A 22,359-nucleotide genomic window follows, 5' to 3' on the forward strand; every position below is an offset into this window, starting at 1 on the left:
ATTTTATTGGTATCGACTGTTATATTCCCATTAAAAAAACGTTAAAGTATTTTTATGTGTAACACAACAGGTTCATTTTACTTGAAATAGTATTTTCTATATCAAGAGTTTGTTAAAGTAAGTTTTGACAGTCTTCCTGTCATTTTAGTGACCAAAAACGTTTACTGAATTTCTAAACAACTCTTGTTTTTTTTTGATAATATGTATTCTGCAGATTAATCCTTTATCAAGGTTTATCTCCAAGTACCGAAAATGCACTGATTTCATTTCATTACCTTTAATTTTCTAATTTTCATGTTTATCTCTGCAAGTGTCCGTTTTTGCTTAATTTTTGGAAGGTGATCTGAGTGTAGATAAAGTATTTAACCAAAAATATTTGTGGTACACCTGTTTTTAATAAGTGATTTCTGCTGTTATCTGTGTTATCTCACAATAAAGTATCTTTTTGTATTCTTCTATTTTATTTTTCTTCTATTTTATGTCGAACTCAGCGATAGCGTAGAGTGTGTAAGAAAGTGATTTTAAAACCTAAAACCAGGTTTTTTCTGTCTTGACTATTAAAGAATTAGTAGTAAAAGCAGATGAAATAAGGACATTTCTCTTACCAATTGCACCAAACAAAAAACCATCAACAAAGTAAGTGTAAGGCAGGTTTTTCTTTAACTTGTACAGAAGTCCTGTGTGCCATACCTTGTCAAAAGCTTGAGAGGCATCTAAAAAGGCAGTACAGTATGTCTTGTTTTTGAAACTAGTTCTTATTGTTGTGTATAATCTGTGAACTTATTCTATTGTAGCGTGTTGGTTACGAAATCCGAATTAATGGTCAGGTATAAGACCCTTTTTGTCCAATATTGGTTTGATTTTTTTCAATAGAAGTTTTTCAAAAATTGTGAAACAACTGGGAGTAAACTATTCGGTCGGAATAAGTTGACATCTTTTAAATAATTGATGGATTCGACCGTTACTTGATGGAAATTCATTTTATGTAACAATAAAACACTGAAAACTTTGTTTTCAAAACTTCCACAAAATTTATTTTAAATTCTTACCACTACAGCTGTTTCGGCTAATTGCCTTTCTCAAGTGATCTGTTTTTGGCATGGGTTTACACTTTATAGTCTCTAATGAAACAGGTTGAGGAGGGGAGAACTGTTTGTCTTAAGCTGGTCATTCAGAATTATATCTGTGTTTTTTAATTTGTTGATTTCCATAGATTCTAACAAAGATAGCTTAAGGCCTTTATTTTAAATGTGTAGAACTTTAAATTCGTCATTAAAAGAATGATTATGATCTAGAAGGTGAAGTGCGTATATAGAATCTGTTTTTCTATTATTGAAAGCCCTTTTATGTTCTGCTATTCGTTTATTAAAATTTCTACCTGTTTGACCAATGTAAGTTTTTGGGCAGTCGCCACATTTAAGTTTGTACATACCACTGTGTAAGTGTTTTTTATGTTGGCTCTTGTTGTTTTTAATATATTTGCCTAGGTTGTTATTTGTTCTGAAAGCTGGTGTTATTCCTTTCTTTTTTATGTGTTTGGCTATTTTTGTTGATATTTTGCCTGTATATGTAATTGAGCAGAAGGTACTGGGTTTTTTCTCTGGTGGTGGAAATACTAAGTTCAGGGCTTTCTTGCTATCTATCTATTATTTATTATATTCTATTATATCTATTTGTTATTATATTCTATCTTAAAATAGAATATAATAACAAAACAATAGAATTTTTAAATAATCAAAACATTGAAACGTTACACAAAGATCCAACAGAAAAGTATCAAAAACAAATTAAGCTAGCGTTAGAAAATTCAAAATCAATAGTAAATCCAATAGAACAGAAATACCTCAGTATCATGAACCCACAGCCTCCTAAATTATACTCTTTCATTAAACTACACAAACCAAATCACCCAATAAGATCTGTAGTGTCTTTTTATACAGCTCTGTCATAGAGACTTTCGAAAAAACTATTAGAGATTATTTTAGAACACACTAAATCTTCACCTAAATTTACCATAAAAAATACAATAGAACTAGTTAATAAAATACAACATTTTCAGTTACCTAACAACTCCAGATTAATTTCATTTGACGTAAAAAATCTTTTTCCTAGTATCCCTCCTACAGAAACTTTTATCCTAGTAAAAAACCTTTTAGACCAAAATAGTACAAATCCAATCATTACATCTGAAATTTTACATCTTCTTGAAGTTTGCATAAACCAGGACTACTTTGAATTTAATAATGAATTATATACAAATAACAGTACAGGACTTATAATGGGCAATCCTCTAAGCCCATTGCTATCAGATATTTTTATGGATCATCTAGAGACAAAGATTTCAAAACATCCCATATTCAAACAGTTTTTATATTGGTGGAGATACGTAGACGACGTACTGGTATGTTTCACAGGAACTAACAGACAACTCGACCAATTTTTATCGTATATTAATTCTCTTCATAGTCATATTGAATTTACAATAGAAACAGAACAAAATCAATCCATAAATTTTTTAGATTTAAAAATTACCAGACTTAAAAACAAACATGACTTCTCCATATTTCATAAACCTACCCATACTGACACGACTATTCACAATTCATCATTTCATCCCACACAACATAAACTGGCAGCCTATCATAGTATGTTACATAGATTAACAGCAATTCCTATGTCAAAATACAATTTTGAGACAGAATTAAATATCATTGAGCAAATAGCAGTAAACAATGGATACAACGAACAAACAATTAATAAAATGTTAAATCAAAAACTACACAAGAAAGCCCTGAACTTAGTATTTCCACCACCAGAGAAAAAACCCAGTACCTTCTGCTCGATTACATATACAGGCAAAATATCAACAAAAATAGCCAAACACATAAAAAAGAAAGGAATAACACCAGCTTTCAGAACAAATAACAACCTAGGCAAATATATTAAAAACAACAAGAGCCAACATAAAAAACACTTACACAGTGGTGTGTAGAAACTTAAATGTGGCGACTGCCCAAAAACTTACATTGGTCAAACAGGTAGAAATTTTAATAAACGAATAGCAGAACATAAAAGGGCTTTCAATAATAGAAAAACAGATTCTACATACGCACTTCACCTTCTAGATCATAATCATTCTTTTAATGACGAATTTAAAATTCTACACATTCAAAATAAAGGCCTTAAGCTATCTTTGTTAGAATCTATGGAAATCAACAAATTAAAAAACACAGATATAATTCTGAATGACCAGCTTGAGACAAACAGTTCTCCCCTCCTCAACCTGTTTCATTAGAGACTATAAAGTGTAAACCCATGCCAAAATCAGATCACTTGAGAAAGGCAATTAGCCGAAACAGCTGTAGTGATAAGAATTTAAAATAAATTTTGTGGAAGTTTTGAAAACAAAGTTTTCAGTGTTTTATTGTTACATGACATCTTTTAGATATTTACTAGGTTTTTGAATTAGTATAATCTGTGCCACTCACAATGTGAGACTGGTAGTTCCATTTGATAAGGAGCGTCAAGAAAAGAATGAAGTGGTTCTTCTTGTTCTACAGGCACTTCTCTGGTAAATGAACAATACTTTCAAAATATGTTCTGCGAATGTTTCCTCTGTATTTGTTCTTGCCCATTTACCTTTGGCATTTGTTAAAGAAGGTATGGCGTCTTGTGGACCTTTTAATATTCTCGTCGCTTTTCATAAAGAATAGTTTGTATCTTTAAACGGCGTCAGATTTTCTAGATAAGTTTGGATTCCCTTATTTTTTCTTCTTTTAACAGATTCTTAAGTCTTCTGGTAATTCTGTTTAGATTTGCTTCGTCAATAGGTGCATGTGTGTTTTGCCACTTTCTTCTTAGTTTTCTTTTTTTTTAATCAAGCTTTTTGCACTCAGAAAACAATTTATTCTTTCCTTCCATATTGTCTGTTCAGGAGTAGCACTATATCTCGCCTTTTGTATGGAAAAAAACTTGCCCTGTTTTGAGTGGGAAGTTCATTGATATTTGTTCTGTAAGTGCACTTAGAAATTTGTTCCAGTTTGTTTGGTTATTGGTTAGGACTGGCGGCTTATTTATAAGTATGACTTTTGAGTCTAGGTCAATTAGAATGGGAGAATGGTCTGACGAAAGGTCTCAACATGATTATATTGCACAATAGTTAAGATATACCTTTAATCACACAGAAATTTAAGAGATCGGGTGTGTTTTTTTTTGGATCTGTAAGCCAATAAGTTGGTTCTCCTGTAAATATACATTGTAGGTTGTTTCCCATTATTGATTTCAGGACTTTTTTACCCCTTGTTGTGATTACCCTAGAGCCCCAGCGGTGATCTTTGAAGTTAAAATCTCCTCCTGCTATGAATTTGTGTCCAAGTATAAAAGAATAAATCAATTTTATATCAAACTTTTCCAGATCTAGATTAATAAACGAATATAAAAAAACATTCACAATTTTTTAAATTTTATTTTATTCCCAACGGAGCAAAACATAAAACAAAACAGCTAGGGTAAAACGCCAGTTATTGGACACGAGACAGTTATTGGACATTACAGTGTTAACTTACGAGAATAAGATTTCTGCAAGTGCCAACAAGAGTATATTTCACTAGGTGGCACTACTCGTTTCTATATTACGTTTATTCTTATGTCTATGTTCTGCCTTTAACGGGTTCTGTGATTTTGGCGGTAAATATGTTTAGGTTATGTGAGTGAAGTGACATTTAAGCATGGTACAGTAATAGGGATTTTAATTCGGATTTAATTACATCTGTCCAATAACTAAACTAGAAAACTTGCTTAATTCTATTATGGGACACCTGTCCAATCACTAGAGAACTACACTTACCACATATTTCTACAATTTTCAACGGATTTACGTATAATTAACTGGAGATAGCAGTAAAATTAATTTAGTAATCGATTTGACAGTTATTGGACAGCTGTCCAATAACTAAATTTGACCGTCCAATCACTAAAAATGGATTTTTTAGGATTGTAGTAAAATGCCTAAACTTAGAAAATATGATAAGATGAAACTTATAGAAGCTGTTAAGGATGTCCAAAATGGCACTGAATCATATAGAACAGCTGAAAAAAAATATGGAATTTCGAAGTCCACTATAGAATTTAAATTAAAACATCCGGAACATAAAGATACACTTGGACCGTCTCCTATTTTAACTTGCGAGGAGGAGAATACTCTGGTTAGGTAAATTCATTTAATTTATCTTAACCCATAGCATTAGTTTATTTTACATTCAATATTCCAGATGGATACAAGAAACTGCTTCAAAAGGTTTCCCCAAAAAGGCTAACGATTTAAATAGCAGCGTGCAAAAATTTTTAATCGAAAATCCGCGCCCCAATAACTTTAAAGATAATCGACCTGGAGATGGATGGTTAAAAGTAAGTCACCAAAAAAATGTATTTTAATCTGTATTCATCGTTTGATTTTTTTTAGGGATTTTTGAAGCGACATCCAGGGGTTTCTAGAAGGACAAGTGAAGGTGTGACGGCAGCTAGCGCTTGTGTATCTGAACGAGACATCAAAAACTGGTTTAAAAATATTGAAACCTATGTTAAAGAAAAACATTTAGAAGAAGTTCTAACTGATCCATCAAGAATTTTTAATGGAGATGAGTCAGGATTTCAAATATGTCCATCTACTGGAAAAGTATTTGCTATGAAAGGTTTCAAAAATGTTTATAACGTTGAAAAAAGCTCTTCAAAAGAAAACGTCACTGTGATGTTAACGTTTTTAGCAGACGGTAAAATTTGCGTGCCTATGGTTATTTATTCTTATCAACGTATTCCTGAAAAGGTTGCTAAAGGTATTAATTCTAAATGGGGTGTGGGCAGAAGCGATAATGGTTGGATGACGGCAGAGACATTCTATCAGTATATTGCGAATGTTTTTTACCCACACTTAATTGAAAATAATATTAAGCTTCCAGTTATTCTTTTTGTAGATGGGCACAAGAGTCACTTAAGTTACCAATTAAGTCTATTGTGTAATGAACTGCAGATTGAAGTGATTGCACTTTATCCTAACGCCACAAGGATTTTACAACCCTGTGACGTTTCTATTTTCCGTCCATTAAAAGAAGCTTGGCGGCAATCAGTGAGAGAATGGGAAGAACAGCATCCAGGAGGGGTAGTGAATAAGGTTGTATTTGCTTCTATATTGGAGCAAGCTATAAAAAAAAAGCTGTAAAACTGAAACAGTAGTAAATGGTTTCAAGGCTTGCGGATTGTTTCCATTTAATGCAGATGCTATTGACTACACAAAATGTTTAGGGAAAGAAGTAGTAAAAAATTTAATCATTTCAGATCATCAAAAGAAACCCAAGATGGACTATAATACTTTTGTAAATATCTTAGGTCCTGAAAAGGTTCATAGCTTAGAGAATTTAAAAGAAAATCCAAAGAATAATCTACCTAGCGATGATAATTTGAATTTTTTGTTCAAAATTTGGAATTTTTTTGAACATGATCCAAAACATTCGGATAACCCAATGGTTCTAAAAAATAGAGACACAAACATTAATATTATTCAAAATGTGGTTATCACATCTCCCGTTAAAAATACTGAAATAAAAACATCAGAACAGAGCGGTATTGAAAATGTAAATATTTCTGAGATTAGCAGTACCAATGATATCCATTTTCAACAATATAAAACTAATGTTTATGACTTACCCTCTACAAGTAAAATTATTGTTAAACACGAATTGTTGGGTAACTTTTTAACTTCTCCTACTGTACCGGAAAGAAAAAATAAACGTAACACGGAACGACTTCCTTTTGCTATTACATCTGCACGATATCAAGAAATGTTACGGAAAAAGGAGGAGATAAAAGAAGAGCAGGAAAAACAAAAACAAGAAAGGAAACGGAAAATAGAAGAAAAATTAACCATAAACCAGTGTAGCAAGAAAAATAATTCAAAAAACTCAAATGTTTTATTTGTTCAAATGATATTCAATTGAACAAATTAAAATGCGATGACTGTAATCTTTATTATCACGAATCTTGTATTCCTGTTAATCATAGACAGCATATACCTAACGATGGTGATCTATTTATATGTCACAACTGCTTCAATCTCCAGGATAGTGATTCTGATGCTAATAACAGTAACCAAGACAGTGAGGATGAAGACATTGACGAACTTTTCACTCAATACAAAGAAGCACAAAAGCATTTATAAAATTTAATTGTGTCAACTGTATATAGGTACCCCATACCGCACAGAAACCTTAGGTTTTTCCTGTAATTTTCATTTGTTTCTAGTTTTTTATTGTGTTAAAGCAGTCGTCCAATAACTAATTTTGAGTGTCCTGTAACTAAATAAACTGTCCAATAACTATAATTTTTGTAACTATTTTTAATAAATATATATTGACAAAAAATATTTAACACCTTCTTTAAATCCTTTTATCCATATTGTAATAAACTGTTTAGACTACCTTTTGTATAAATTTCAATTCGATCTGCAGAGAACAATGTGAATTACGAATTTCTAAAGTTGAAATTTTCTTAAGTGTCCAATAACTGTATGGTTTACCCTATTATATTTTTAATTTATTTTATTAGTCTTTATAATCGATTTTGATTAACCCTTCTAAAAACTAATCTGCTCCGCCCTTTTCAGGGATGTGAAATTTCTGAGCGGAAACGAGATAGGTGCGGCTTTGACTTAAATTCCAAAGGTTTTATTTAATTAATTTAAATGCAATGAGGATTAGACTCTATTGTAAATGACAAATCTCATTTTCGGATGCTGCTGGTGCCCTATGTTTCAATGTCACTTAATCCACATGATAATTTGGTATAATACATATTTTTTGTTTGAACATTTGTCAATAGAAGTCTGATTTGATATAGTTAAGCTATGCTTTTGAATTTGATCACTCTTATTACACAAAAATACTCTTCTTCTTCGTACATTCAGCGGAGATTGCTGTATGTACGTCTCCTTAGTAAACTGTGTTTTAGCTATGAGGCAAACATCAATTTCTTCTACGTTAAGTAAGGCTTAAGTTTTTTGGTGTTGTAAGAAGGCCATTAAGGCCATGAAAATAAGCACGCAATCACAAATCATACAACCACTTGTTATAGAAAACGACGTCATCGAAGCAGTGAACGAATCTGTATACCTGGGAGTGCTCTTTAACACTGAAAATAATACTACCGCAGAGATAAACCGCAGAATTTGCACCGCCAACAGATGCTATTTTGGACTCAATCTCCTTCTTAAATCAACAATTATATCGAGAAATACAAAAATAAAACTTTTTAAATCAATAATACGCCCAGTAATACATATGGTTCAGAGACGTGGACTCTAACAATAAGTAATGAAAACATGTTAGGATATTTCAAAAGAAAAGTACTAAGTCGAATCTATAGAGCTGTCAATGACAATGGTGTGTGGAGAAGACGATACTACAAGATGAAGTTTATGGAATGTACCAGGAACCAGATATCGTAAAACATATTCAGATAGGACGTCTGACAATTTTATTTAAAAAAAAAAGTGTACATAACTAAATATTTCCTACTATTCATTAAGATTTACATTTATTTTAAGTAACTACATCATTTTTAAGTATGAATAAACTTATTTAGAATTATGGTAACAATAAATGACCAAGTGGTGTTCAAAATTGTCTAACAAAAACTTGTGGCTTCTGTCTGAGTACATATATTTATATATGGAAAAACTTCGTTCAACATCAACTGATGTAACGGAGGCATTTTTCAAACTAACCAAAACATTTGGTACTAAATTAATTGTTTCCGAAATATTTCCAGCTAGAACACTGACTACTTCAGAAAGAATAAGGTAACCTTTATTTTTTTCCATAGTAGCTTCAAATTTTTTTAAAATATCTTTTCCAATATTACCTCTAACGTTCCGACAACATGACGCAAATTCTTTTATTAATGCTGTACTTTCGAAAAATGACAGTTTTGGTGATTCTAACTGAGTAATTGTTTTTTGAACAAAACTAAAATTTGATTTTATAAATGAAAGTTCTTGTTGAAGCAAGTTACTCTGAAAAGTTTGTTTAGAATCCAAAAGAGATTGGGAACTTTCATCTGTTAACGTATCAATTATGTTCTTTATTTTAACAAAATGATCTGCATAAAAATTAGCTGCTTCTAACCATGTTCCCCATCGCGTTAAAATAGGTTGTGGTGGAAGAGGAATGTTAGGTAGCATTTCTTTATAAAGTTGAATTCTTATAGGAGATTTAAGAAATACTTTTTTGACACTGGATATCATGGTATTTACAAGAGGAAACTTTTTTCGTATTTCCTCTGCAACTCTGTTTAATCCATGCGCTACACAAGTAACATGTATTAAATCTGGGAAAAATATTTTTAAATTTTGTCCTGCTTTCACCATATAAGGAGCAGCATCCGATAAAATAAGCAGTAATTTATTAGAAGGAATAGTTGTCGGAAGAAAAAAAGTTGCTAATGTTTCTTGTATAAAACGAGAAATTGTTAAAGCATTTGTTTTCTCAAGTTGCTGGCATGAAATAAGATGAGATTTTGGTAAGGTATCTTCTTTAAGAACACCAATCAATAAATGAGCAATATACTTTCCTGAGGAATCAGTGGTTTCGTCTACAGATATGTAAAAATAATTATCTGCAATTTCTTCCTTAATATTAATTAACACCGACGAGTATAGCCCGTTCACATTATTTCTTCTTAGAGACCGATCACTTGGAACATTAAGTTTGCAATATTTTTTTAGAAACGAACTAAAATTTACATTTGCTAATTTTGAAAGCGGTATGTTTGCAGACACTATTGCGCGACACAAGTCTTCATTAAAAGTTTCTTGATCACCTAATTTTTTTGAAGTAGATTGGAAACATTTAGCCATTGAAGTTTGATGTTTTCCTCCTATTTTTCCTTTTTTTGCAATGTGTGAAGCAGTTCTCATATGTTGGTCTATCTGAAATTTCTTCTCACATGCTATCTATAAATAAAAGTAAAAACCTTTATTTTAACCCAACCTTTAAAATATAAAAATATACAAGGTGTTTTTGGTTAATCAAATAACTGGTTTGAAAAAAAAAAACACTCGCTAAGTGTTTTAAATGCAGTATTAATCCACAAATTAGTTTTTGTTACTAACCATTAGTACATCATATAACTTATTTTAAAATTCAACAAAAGTTTTTTTTTTGTTAATTCAATTACAATAAAAATAATTGTGTTTTAGAATAGCTGACTTCATAAAAAAAAGTAAAGGTGAAAAATTTTTCTAAATACACACCATTGTATTGTACCATGGACAATTTTTTCTCACTAAAGGAAGCTATTTTTCATTTAAAAACAACCTACGAGTACTAAATTTCAAGTTAATACGTTTATTGGTTTTAAAGTTATTGTTGTTATTAACTAAAAGAATTTAATTTTTTTTAATTTTAACACCCTGTATCTCGAAAAGTAAATAAGTTTGACCCCTCATTAACTATATCGTTTTGTTCAATTTTTCGAGAAGTATCTACAGTCAAACGTTGTAAGTGTCATTTGGAAACACCCTGTATGTATGAAATATTAGATATTTAATAGAAAATGTTAGATACTTACAATTTTGCCACAGACTGAACAGTAGATTTTTCCCATATCAATAGACAGCTCTTTATAAGGTTTAATCCAAGTTGAAGCACTGGTTGTTTTAGGCATTATAAAATCACAATCTTCCTTTTTGTTGCGCACAACGAGTGTTTACGCTTTGAATATCAAAACAAAAATGATCAAAAAATCTGAGCATCAAATTAGAAATGTTTAGGTACCTAATTCAATAAACTGGGAGGAGGAACAAAACTATTAGCCGTTTACCTGCTGTTAAGATACAATAAATTGTAGATAGATTTGGGGATTAGATCATAAAATGCAAATGAGCGAACCCTTAGCGATTATCCAATAACTGAATGCCTCCGTGACCAAGACTTTCTAAGAATGTTGAGGGCTACTTAACTTGATCTTCTTTGAAATTGTAAATGTTTTGTACCTGTAGAGATTACGTACTTAGATCATTTCTTGATTAAAATGACTACAAAATTTTATACAAGAATTGAAATAAATTGGTATGTTTAAAAATTTTCAAATACAGTATAAAAATCTGAACTTTTATGCACTTTATGCAAACTTTTATACAAATATGCCAAAATATGAAATATTTGCATAAAATATGCACAATATGCAAAATATGCAATATGCATATTTGCCGAAGTCTAATCATTAAGAAGGCGATTGGAATTTTGCTTCTTTATTCTGCGTTGCTTAGCTATTTCTGACATTAGGTGTTGCATCCTGGCTGCGTTTGTCAGGGTATTACTTTATTATCTAACATATTTAACTTTACCAATATAAGATGTAAAATCGCATCTGTATGTCGCACAACTGATTTGTTATGGTTTTGTTTACCAATACATACTATTGGTATACTTAGCCAAATTTAGCCATACGGGTGGCGTGGACAATGACCACAACATTGATAAAAAAAGTAGAGGTATATTACGTATATCCTGGACTGAGCACGTGACCAACGAAGAGGTACTACGCCGGATAGGTAAAGAGAGAGAGGTAGGAATAAGTATAAAGAAAAGAAAGTTGGAATACTTGGGTCACGTTATGAGACATAATAAATATAGAGTACTACAGCTGAACGTTCAAGGGAAAATAGACAGCAGAAGGGGTCCAGGGAGGAGAAGACACTCGTGGCTCCAAAACTTGCGGCAATGGTTTGAATTGTCATCTGTTGAACTATTCAGATCTGCCGTAAACAAAGTCAGAATAGCCATGTTGATTGCCAACGTTCGGAACGGACAAGGCACATGAAGAAGAAGAATCCATACGGGTCACACTCCCTCCAAGCGAAAAATTCACTCATCCCAGATATCTACGGTATCAAAACGATTGAGCTCTGGTGGGACTCTTTTCATGGTATCGAGTCCTATGTGACTTGGTACATTGGTGTATCTCCCAAAAATTATCGTACGCAACAGGACGTCGAAAGTAGCACAGCTTGTTGCATGATCTTATATAGATGTTCATTTAGATCCAGCTTTTTTATGTTTTCTAGGAGGTTCTTAGGAATGACTCCAGTGGTAGAAAGAATAATAGGTATCGTCTGAGTACTTTCCATTCTCCATTTTCTCCTTATTTGTATTTTCAGATCTCTCTACTTGGCGATCTATTCGTTGTTCTTAACACGCAGATTATTGTTAGCCACATCGATTAGTGTTGCTTGTCTCGATAGTTTATTAACTATCACGAGATCTGGTCTATTATGTGCTACTATTTGGTCTGTGAGCACACTGCGATGTTCTTATACTTATTCTTATTATTATCTTTATTAGAGTAGGTACTGACTACTTCATTATATCGTCTAGTTGCTTGTCTCTTGTTAACATGGACTTTTTCTTTACTTCTTAATATCGAATTCCCTAGGCTGCAATTTAGGGGGTGTCTAAGAAAGTGCATTTTTTATTTTTCAAATCTAACAATATTAGAAACGATTGAAAATAGGTATAAAATGTAAAAATGGTTTTTATTTGAAAAAACTGTGCAAATAAAAATAGAAATCGGTATGGAGCGTAGAAATTTTGTTGAGTAGTATTAATATTAAGAGATGTGATATTAATATTCGATTAATTCAGTTAAAAAAGCCAACTCTAAATTGCTTCGAATGTATTTGATAATAATAAATATTGTTTAACACAAATAGTATTTAATATTGTATGGATTAATTATAAAAAGTAATTTATATTAAAGCAACACTAGATTTTGCGGTTTTGAATACAAATGTGGCGAATATTATTAATTCATTCCACTTTTGAATAAATCGCAATAATTTAAATGAAAAAAATATTAATATTATTTATTAATAAAGTTGTATCAATATTGTTTTAAATTTATATTATTGTAGGTCCAAAATATACAAAGGCAACTGAGGATATACAGGTTAACGCGAATAGAGCGGGTTTTATATTTTTATATGATGATCTGGGTTGAAAATTAATATTAGTAAAACCAAATCCATGAGACTAAATGCAAGAAACAACATGCTATTTACTATTAACATACATATTGAAAATGTGGAAAACTTTACGTATCTTGGAAGTGTCATAACAGAAAGCGGAGGTACAGAAGATGACATTCGTATGAGGATATGAAAAGCTCAACAAGCATTCAGCATGCTCAACCCTGTTTGGAGATCTGGCATGCATACTACAAGGACAAAGATGTGAAGAAGTGAAACCTGGAAAGGGACAAAAACCCTTACAGACAAACTGCAGGTCTTTATTAATCAATGTCTACGACAAATTTTTCGTATTTTCTGGCCTAACATCATCAGCAATGAAGATCTACTACTATTCCTGACGAAACAAAAAAGGGTAGAACATCAATTAAAGTCCATAAAGTGGGGTTGGATTTGTCACACACTCAGAAAAAATAATTCCAGTATTACAAAGACGCTCTAGAGTGGAATCCATAAGGAAGAAGAGAAAGAGGTCGCCCAGTAAAAACTTGGAGAAGATACATCATGGACGAAATAAAAGGTCAAGGAAAGTCTTGGACTGAGGTGAAGGCCTTAGCGAAATATAGAACCCGGTGGCGCGTTTTCACTTAATCTTTATGCTGCAGTTAAGAATTCAAGATTAAGTCTTGCCGGAAAAACATGTAGGTCTTTACGAATTAAGCAAACAGTTTCTAGATTATATAAAGAGGGAAGAGTTAAAATCCCGTGATTTTTGAAGTAGCTTCTGCAGTGTTATTCTACTGAGGCCAAAAAGATACCGTAATGCTCGTTTTTGTAATTTAAAAATAACATCAGATTGGGCAGCTGTACTAGAACCCCAAAAAGGAAGACCACATCGAAGATGAGACTCGAACAAAAATAAATATGTTATTTTGGAAGATGCTAAATTTATTTCCTTCGAAACAGATCTTATTGCACAGCAGGCTGAGGATAGTTTCTTAAAAGTAAGACAGTAGTAAGTAAGGTAGTAAAACAATAGGTCTATACTTGCAGACATTCGATTTTTCACCACCATTAAAAAAAGGAATAATAATGGCTGTCTTTAGGCACTCTTGAAATATACCTTTTTCAAAGGAATCGTTAGTTATAGAGACCACGACTTCCAACACATATTTTGGTAGATTTAAGAAAATTTTTATGGATAGTCCATCAGTACTACAGAAAGATTTGCTTTTTGATACTATTGATTGTTTAGATCAGTGCAGATTTATCAACTGGTGTTTATAAGTATGAATTCGAGACCTTTTTTGAATTGAGGAGATAGGAAATAGGATCTTGTTGTGGCAAAATAGTTGAAATTATAGTTTTACTCACTCTATTTATGTTTAGTCCTCAAAAGTTAAGCTTATGTTAGTTTCTGTGATAAATTTCTTGGAGAGTGTTTATAGTAGGTATAGTATTAGTTAAGGAGATACCAGTAACTATTAAGGATTCTAGGAAACAGAATAGATAAACACATCGAAAATGCACTTAAGCAATATTAACATCGATAAAGGAAAATCTACCATAACATTCACCTACTTACACAACTGATTGAAAATGCGATGAACATAAATTTACACCTACTATTTATAGACTTCCAGCAATCCCTTGACTGTGTAAATATACACAATCCCTTTCTTAAAATGCAAAACATGAATATACTAGCAAAACTGATTAGATTGGCAAAAATCAGAATAGACAACTCTGTAGCAGAAGCTATAACAGGCAAGGGAAATATAAAAACTACCTATATATAGGTAGAAGAAAGACAAGGTAACAGTCTGCCTACTACACTTTTTAACATACATAAATACTACAAAATGAGAATTAAAAGAGTCGCAAGAGAAAAAAAAACCTTAGAAACCTTAAATGAAAAAAAGTCAAAGTATCTATAAGCTTTTAGTCCAGTAGAGAGCCCTTTTATAAAGGCATCTCGTGGATTCTTGATCACTGTGTCCCTTCATTCCGGTTTTAACTGATGCCGGACGGACGTTAGTACAAGACTAATCATTAGACTTCGGCAAATATGCAAATAAAAATGTAGAAAATATGCGCATAAATATGCACGTGTTTAACCGAAAATATGCAAATATTTTACAAAATATGCATACAAATAAATAAAAAAATCGTAAAATAGTAACAATTTTATTTAAAAAAAAGTGTACATAACTAAATATTTCCTACTATTCATTAAGATTTACATTTATTTTAAGTAACTACATCATTTTTAAGTATGAATAAACTTATTTAGAATTATGGTAACAATAAATGACCAAGTGGTGTTCAAAATTTTCTAACAAAAACTTGTGGCTTCTGTCTGAGTACATATATTTATATATGGAAAAACTTCGTTCAACATCAACTGATGTAACGGGAGCATTTTTCAAACTAACCAAAACATTTGGTTCTAAATTAATTGTTTCCGAAATATTTCCAGCTAGAACACTGACTACTTCAGAAAGAATATGGTAACCTTTATTTTTTTCCATAGTAGCTTCAAATTTTTTTAAAATATCTTTTCCAATATTACCTCTAACGTTCGGACAACATGACGCAAATTCTTTTATTAATGCTGTACTTTCGAACAATGACAGTTTTGGTGATTCTAACTGAGTAATTGTTTTTTGAACAAAACTAAAATTTGATTTTATAAATGAAAGTTCTTGTTGAAGCAAGTTACTCTGAAAACTTTGTTTAGAATCCAAAAGAGATTGGGAACTTTCATCTGTTAACGTATCAATTATGTTCTTTATTTTAACAAAATGATCTGCATAAAAATTAGCTGCTTCTAACCATGTTCCCCATCGCGTTAAAATAGGTTGTGGTGGAAGAGGAATGTTAGGTAGCATTTCTTTATAAAGTTGAACTCTTATAGGAGATTTAAGAAATACTTTTTTGACACTGGATATCATGGTATTTACAAGAGGAAACTTTTTTCGTATTTCCTCTGCAACTCTGTTTAATTCATGCGCTACACAAGTAACATGTATTAAATCTGGGAAAAATATTTTTAAATTTTGTCCTGCTTTCACCATATAAGGAGCAGCATCCGATAAAATAAGCAGTAATTTATTAGAAGGAATAGTTGTCGGAAGAAAAAAAGTTGCTAATGTTTCTTGTATAAAACGCGAAATTGTTAAAGCATTTGTTTTCTCAAGTTGCTGGCATGAAATAAGATGAGATTTTGGTAAGGTATCTTCTTTAAGAACACCAATCAATAAATGAGCAATATACTTTCCTGAGGAATCAGTGGTTTCGTCTACAGATATGTAAAAATAATTATCTGCAATTTCTTCCATAATATTAATTAACACCGACGAGTATAGCCCGTTCACATTATTTCTTCTTAGAGACCGATCACTTGGAACATTAAGTTTGCAATATTTTTTTAGAAACAAACTAAAATTTACATTTACTAATTTTGAAAGCGGTATGTTTGCAGACACTAATGCGCGACACATGTCTTCATTAAAAGTTTCTTGCTCATCTAATTTTTTTGAAGTAGATTGGAAACATTTAGCCATTGAAGTTTGATGTTTTCCTCCTATTTTCCCTTTTTTTGCAATGTGTGAAGCAGTTCTCACATGTTGGTCTATCTGAAATTTCTTCTCACATGCTATCTATAAATAAAAATAAAAACCTTTATTTTAACCCAACCTTTAAAATATAAAAATATACAAGGTGTTTTTGGTTAATCAAATAACTGGTTTGGAAAAAAAAACACTCGCTAAGTGTTTTAAATGCAGTATTAATCGACAAATTAGTTTTTGTTACTAACCATTAGTACATCATATAACTTATTTTAAAATTCAACAAAAGTTTTTTTTTTTGTTAATTCAATTACAATAAAAATAATTGTGTTTTAGAATAGCTGACTTCATAAAAAAAAGTAAAGGTGAAAAATTTTTCTAAATACACACCATTGTATTGTACCATGGACAATTTTTTCTCACTAAAGGAAGCTATTTTTCATTTAAAAATAACCTACGAGTATTAAATTTCAAGTAAATACGTTTATTGGTTTTAAAGTTATTGTTGTTATTAACTAAAAGAATTTAATTTTTTTTAATTTTAACACCCTGTATCTCGAAAAGTAAATAAGTTTGACCCCTCATTAACTATATCGTTTTGTTCAATTTTTCGAGAAGTATCTACAGTCAAACGTTGTAAGTGTCATTTGGAAACACCCTGTATGTATGAAATATTAGATATTTAATAGAAAATATTAGATACTTACAATTTTGCCACAGACTGAACAGTAGATTTTTCCCATATCCATAGACAGCTCTTTATAAGGTTTAATCCAAGTTGAAGCACTGGTTGTTTTAGGCATTATAAAATCACAATCTTCCTTTTTGTTACGCACAACGAGTGTTTACGCTTTGAATATCAAAACAAAAATGATTTACAAATCTGAGCATCAAATTAGAAATGTTTAGGTACCTAATTCAATAAACTGGGAGATTTTGGAAAATCCCTAAATTAGGAACAAAACTATTAGCCGTTTACCTGCTGTTAAGATACAATAAATTGTAGATAGATTTGGGGATTAGATCATAAAATGCAAATGAGCGAACCCTTAGCGATTATCCAATAACTGAATGCCTCAGTGACCGAGACTTTCTAAGAATGTTGAGGGCTACTTAAATTGATCTTCTTTGAAATTGTAAATGTTTTGTACCTGTAGAGATTACGTACTTAGATCATTTCTTGATTAAAATGAGTACAAAATTTTATACAAGAATTGAAATAAATTGGTATGTTTAAAAATTTTCAAATACAGTATAAAAATCTGAACTTTTATGCACTTTATGCAAACTTTTATACAAATATGCCAAAATATGAAATATTTGCATAAAATATGCACAATATGCAAAATATGCAATATGCATATTTGCCGAAGTCTGCTCATCATTATGAACAAGGTTTACATTATCCTTCTTCTTCAATGTTTTTATTTGTCTGATGTACTTGTGTCTCCAGGATATGATATCTTTTCTTTTCATCATTATCGAATCCCGACCACTTTTACAATATTTAAATTTCTACCATGTCTTTTAGTAGCCTCAAAATGTGGTTTTTGAAAAAGCTGGTCGGTCCTCATCACTCTTGACTCTTATCTGTTCATTATGCTGTCGACGGAAAAAAATCAATAACAATTTTCCTTATTCGAGATTTCACTCCCTCATCGTAAGTATTCTTACGTGAATTGGACTGGAAACTGTTTTTTTCCTTTTTTGTACCGGTTTCAGTTCGCTTTGCTGGACCTCTTCGTGGATGTCATAAATTTTCTGAACATTCACACCGCACATTTTTCGAAACTTTTTCCACAGTAATTGTCAAGCTGTCATCATTTTTTAAGTTCAGATAATAGTTCAATACATTTAACACCACACGTTTTACTTACACACTAAGAGTCATACCCTGTTTGAAATTCATGACAGATAGTGGCAACGGCTTTATGATGTAGATACTTTCATCCGCTTGCGAAAATGAAATAGAACTGATCTTTTATAGTCATCAAAATCAAAATATATAAAACAGCAATTAGACAGCAAGAGAAGCTTACAATAATAGAGAAGAAGGATTTAGAAGAATTCTTGGTTCAAAAAAATCAAAGTCGTTGAGTTTAGATGAGGATTAAACAAGATAAATAACCTGCTAAAAGGACAAAAATATTAAAGTGAAAACCTACAAATATAAGAGCTAGAGGGAGACCAAAGTGTAGATGAGAAGATCAGGTCAGGGAAGATACCAACAGAATGAAGAATTCTAACGAGAACAAAAATATAAAATAGAAAGGAATGTAGCTTAATCACCAATTGTATGAAATCACAAAACAACTTGTAAAGGAATACAGAAAAGAACAAAAAAAAAAGAATAGGCGTAGTGATCCCCACGAAAAACTGGTGATCAGAAGAGCTCGAATTAACGGGTGGCTTATGGTGATACCCAGAAGAGACAGATACTGGATCATTCTTAGAATCTCTTGAATCTGAATCAGTTTTTAATGTACTTTATCCTAAATTAAAAATTTTAATTGAATGTTTTACTTTTTGAAACTCACTTTGAAATAAAATTAAATTAAATCATAATACGGTCTTCAACACTCACCCAAAAACCCGTCGATATTTCTTCCTTGACCACCAACGTGAGACCTAGCACTTTTTGTTTTGAAGCTTTGTCCCAAGTGACCTTGGCATCATTCCATTGCATAGGATAGTGTGTACCTCTACAGTTTTCCAGCTTTTGAAGATTAAGCGATCTTTCAGTTTTACTCTGAAATGAAAAAATATAATAAGTATATTGAAAACAATAAAATTTGCTTCGGTTTTAGAACCTTTAATCAGGTAATTCGATACAGTGAGGATTTAAAGGCTTGCATGAATTCAATATTTTTGTAACTAAAAATTTTTGATGAAATCCTCTGACAAGTCGATTTATGTTTTGGCTTGCACATCGGCTTGTATAATTCGATATACTGATGAAGTCACCATTTTTATGTACATGACGTTATCGATGTTTTTTCAAATGAAACGGTAATATTGTTTTTTCTTTTTTGAATTTTGCATACGCAATATACGGAAAAAGTAAATATTTGGGCAGGAATTGTTGGTAACAATATTTTGGGGTCATTTTTTATTGAAGGGACGTTGACTATAGAAAAATATTTGCTTCAAAACGATATTATTCCTACAGTCACCTCGCTATATCCAGGTAACGAAAATCTAAATATGCCTAGTAATTTGATTTGATCAAAATCCACATATGCCTAGTAATTTGATATGGTTTCAACAAGATGCGTACTACCCCATTTTGAGATAATAGTGCGTGATTATTTAAATACTGATTTTCCCAACAAATGGATCGGTAGGCAAGGAAGTTTAAAGTAACCAACAAGATCCCCAGATTTGGCACCACTTGATTTTTACTTTTGGGGTTATCTTTGGGAAATCTTAAACATAATAAGTCAAGACAAAGGTGACTTGACGAAGGTGATAAAAAAAGAGATAACTTGAATCTCTGCGACATATCAGAAGAGGTAGCTGATACTGGATCCTGCAGTTAATACCCAACGAAAAGATTAAGAAAAAATGCTCGGTTGGGCTCGGTACTCAAAGAAGAAGAGTTTAGGACTGTATCTTGCAAACTGGAATACTTTCTCACCAATTTAATGATTGCTTTGGTATATTAATTCTAAAACTGAAGCAAATATTATCCGAATTCATATCGACCAATTAAATTGTTGCCATGCATTTGTAAAACATTTGAAAGAATTCTAAAATTGAGATTTAAAACTCGGATGGCAAATGCAGTAATTTGTCTGACTACAGATGTTTAAATTTGTTTTACCAAGTAGATGAGAACAGGCGCAAAAGATCGACATAAAATGTGCTTATGCCAATATTGGTTTGAATCTACTCTGTGATAAACTTGTCTTTCTTGGCGTTCTAAAATCAGATATAAGGCTGGGGTGTATAGAAAACGAAAACACAGTAACAGATATTTAAATTAAAAATCAAATCACAACATAAATATTAAAAACCGAATTATTAAATTTATTTACGATAGAGCCAAAATTACTTGTTCTAACGAAATTTCGTTTTTGAAGGAGAAAGATTTGTTAACATCTGTTTTATTAAAAAATGATAAAAGGAATAATACGAGGAAAATAAAAAATAAATAAATAAGCTGAATGGGACAATTTGAGATCCGTTTAGTCAAAATGGCAAGTGATAAGAGATAAGTCACCAATCGGCACAAGTATCGGACGACGAAGATGGAGTTATAACCTCCCATAGAGGTATTAAGCTGCCAATGAACAAACAGAATTGCTTAAAAAGAGGAAGAAAAAGAACATAAAAGGATTGTTGGAAAAAATTAAAACGATAGAAAATAAATTCAACTTTTCAACAACATTCAAAACAACAAACACATTCAGATCTATTTTTTCTAAAATTAAACCAAACAATAAAGTAAATGGATATCTACGATTAACAATAAAATGTTCTAGCTCTATTTATTATTTCACTATGTTTAACTAATTTTTTTATATTTTGAATATCCTTTTATCTGTTTTTAACTCTAATCTAATAAACATATATTTTCGAATTTTTCGACAAATATTATATTTGTTTTAAATTTCTATTCTTGATTTGTTTTTCACCAGTTTTTTTATTCTAGTTTCCAGCTTTTCCTTTGTCGACACTTTTCTTTTTTAGTATATTCTTTTTGAGTTTTCACTTTCCTCATATAGGTACTTCTTTTCATTTCAAGTGTTTTTTTTTTAATTTCTGCGTATTTATTTCCATCATATTTATTTCAATTTTTGATGACTGTTTCCTCCATCTGTATTTTTTTCTTAAAATCATTTATTCATTTATTCATGCATTCATTCATTGATTCAGTTAAGTAGTACTTGTACCAGTCAACTATAGCCTCTATTTCAAACACAATAGCATTTATTTTGTTTTAGCATGGAAGTATTGTAACGTTCCAACGAACATTCATTGAACGTCAATCTATGACGTGCCAACAAATATTCATTGGGTGCCAATTTGTAACCCTTCGAATCTCAATTTGTAACATCCCAACGTTGACTGCTGTTGTCAACTTGTAACCGCAAATCTTAGTTTGCTGCTACAAGTCGACTAACATTACTAACAACGTTGGAGCGACAAATCGTTTCCCGTTGGGACCAATTTTTAACGTCATAAACCCTAATGTATCAATTGCAAAATTGCTACATTAGACGTTATACGAAACACTCCCTGGCTAGCTCACTCAGGACGTGAATATGGCCTACTCTGGAGCAACACACGCAAACAAGTAAAAAGAAGAAAAAATACACAGTTAAATTAACACATGTTTATTAAAATATTAAAAAAAAAATGACAGAAAAATACATGTTTAAATATGATATTGAATTTAAATAAAAATTATTCGACTTCTTGCTACAGTGTTACATTATAGTAAGGAAAAATGCTTGTCACCAAATCCTAGGTTTTATCCTGGTCTTTTCTGCTATGGTTGTTAGCAAGCCATGTTGTTAGCTGTGGATTTTCTTATCCTGGAGTCAACTCTCCTATCGGAATGATAGTGCCATTCTCAGGCCGGTTGGTCTTCTGGATGTTAATAGAATTTGACCCGCACCTGAGAAATGTATCCCGGAGGTTGACTTCTAATTCAGGAGACGACACAACAATTGGTTATTATACTTTTACAGAAATCATGAAGAAAATCGACATTTTTAGAAATAGTAGCAATTATATCGACTTTTGTATCGAACGGGAAGGGGGAAA

The 22,359-nt window shown here is 31.4% G+C and overlaps 1 protein-coding gene across 1 annotated transcript in view; it reads right to left on the minus strand.

Annotated features, from left to right (window-relative positions):
- LOC140433598 (uncharacterized) overlaps nt 1-22,359 on the minus strand; it is a 112,357-nt gene that overhangs the window by 35,009 nt on the left and 54,989 nt on the right. The window contains exon 2 of the mRNA XM_072521580.1: nt 19,172-19,336. Coding sequence (XP_072377681.1) covers nt 19,172-19,336 — 165 coding nt within the window. The remainder of the gene's footprint in view (nt 1-19,171; nt 19,337-22,359) is intronic.

This window comes from Diabrotica undecimpunctata, chromosome 2 (genome assembly GCF_040954645.1).
Source record: "Diabrotica undecimpunctata isolate CICGRU chromosome 2, icDiaUnde3, whole genome shotgun sequence".
NCBI lineage: Eukaryota > Metazoa > Arthropoda > Insecta > Coleoptera > Chrysomelidae > Diabrotica > Diabrotica undecimpunctata.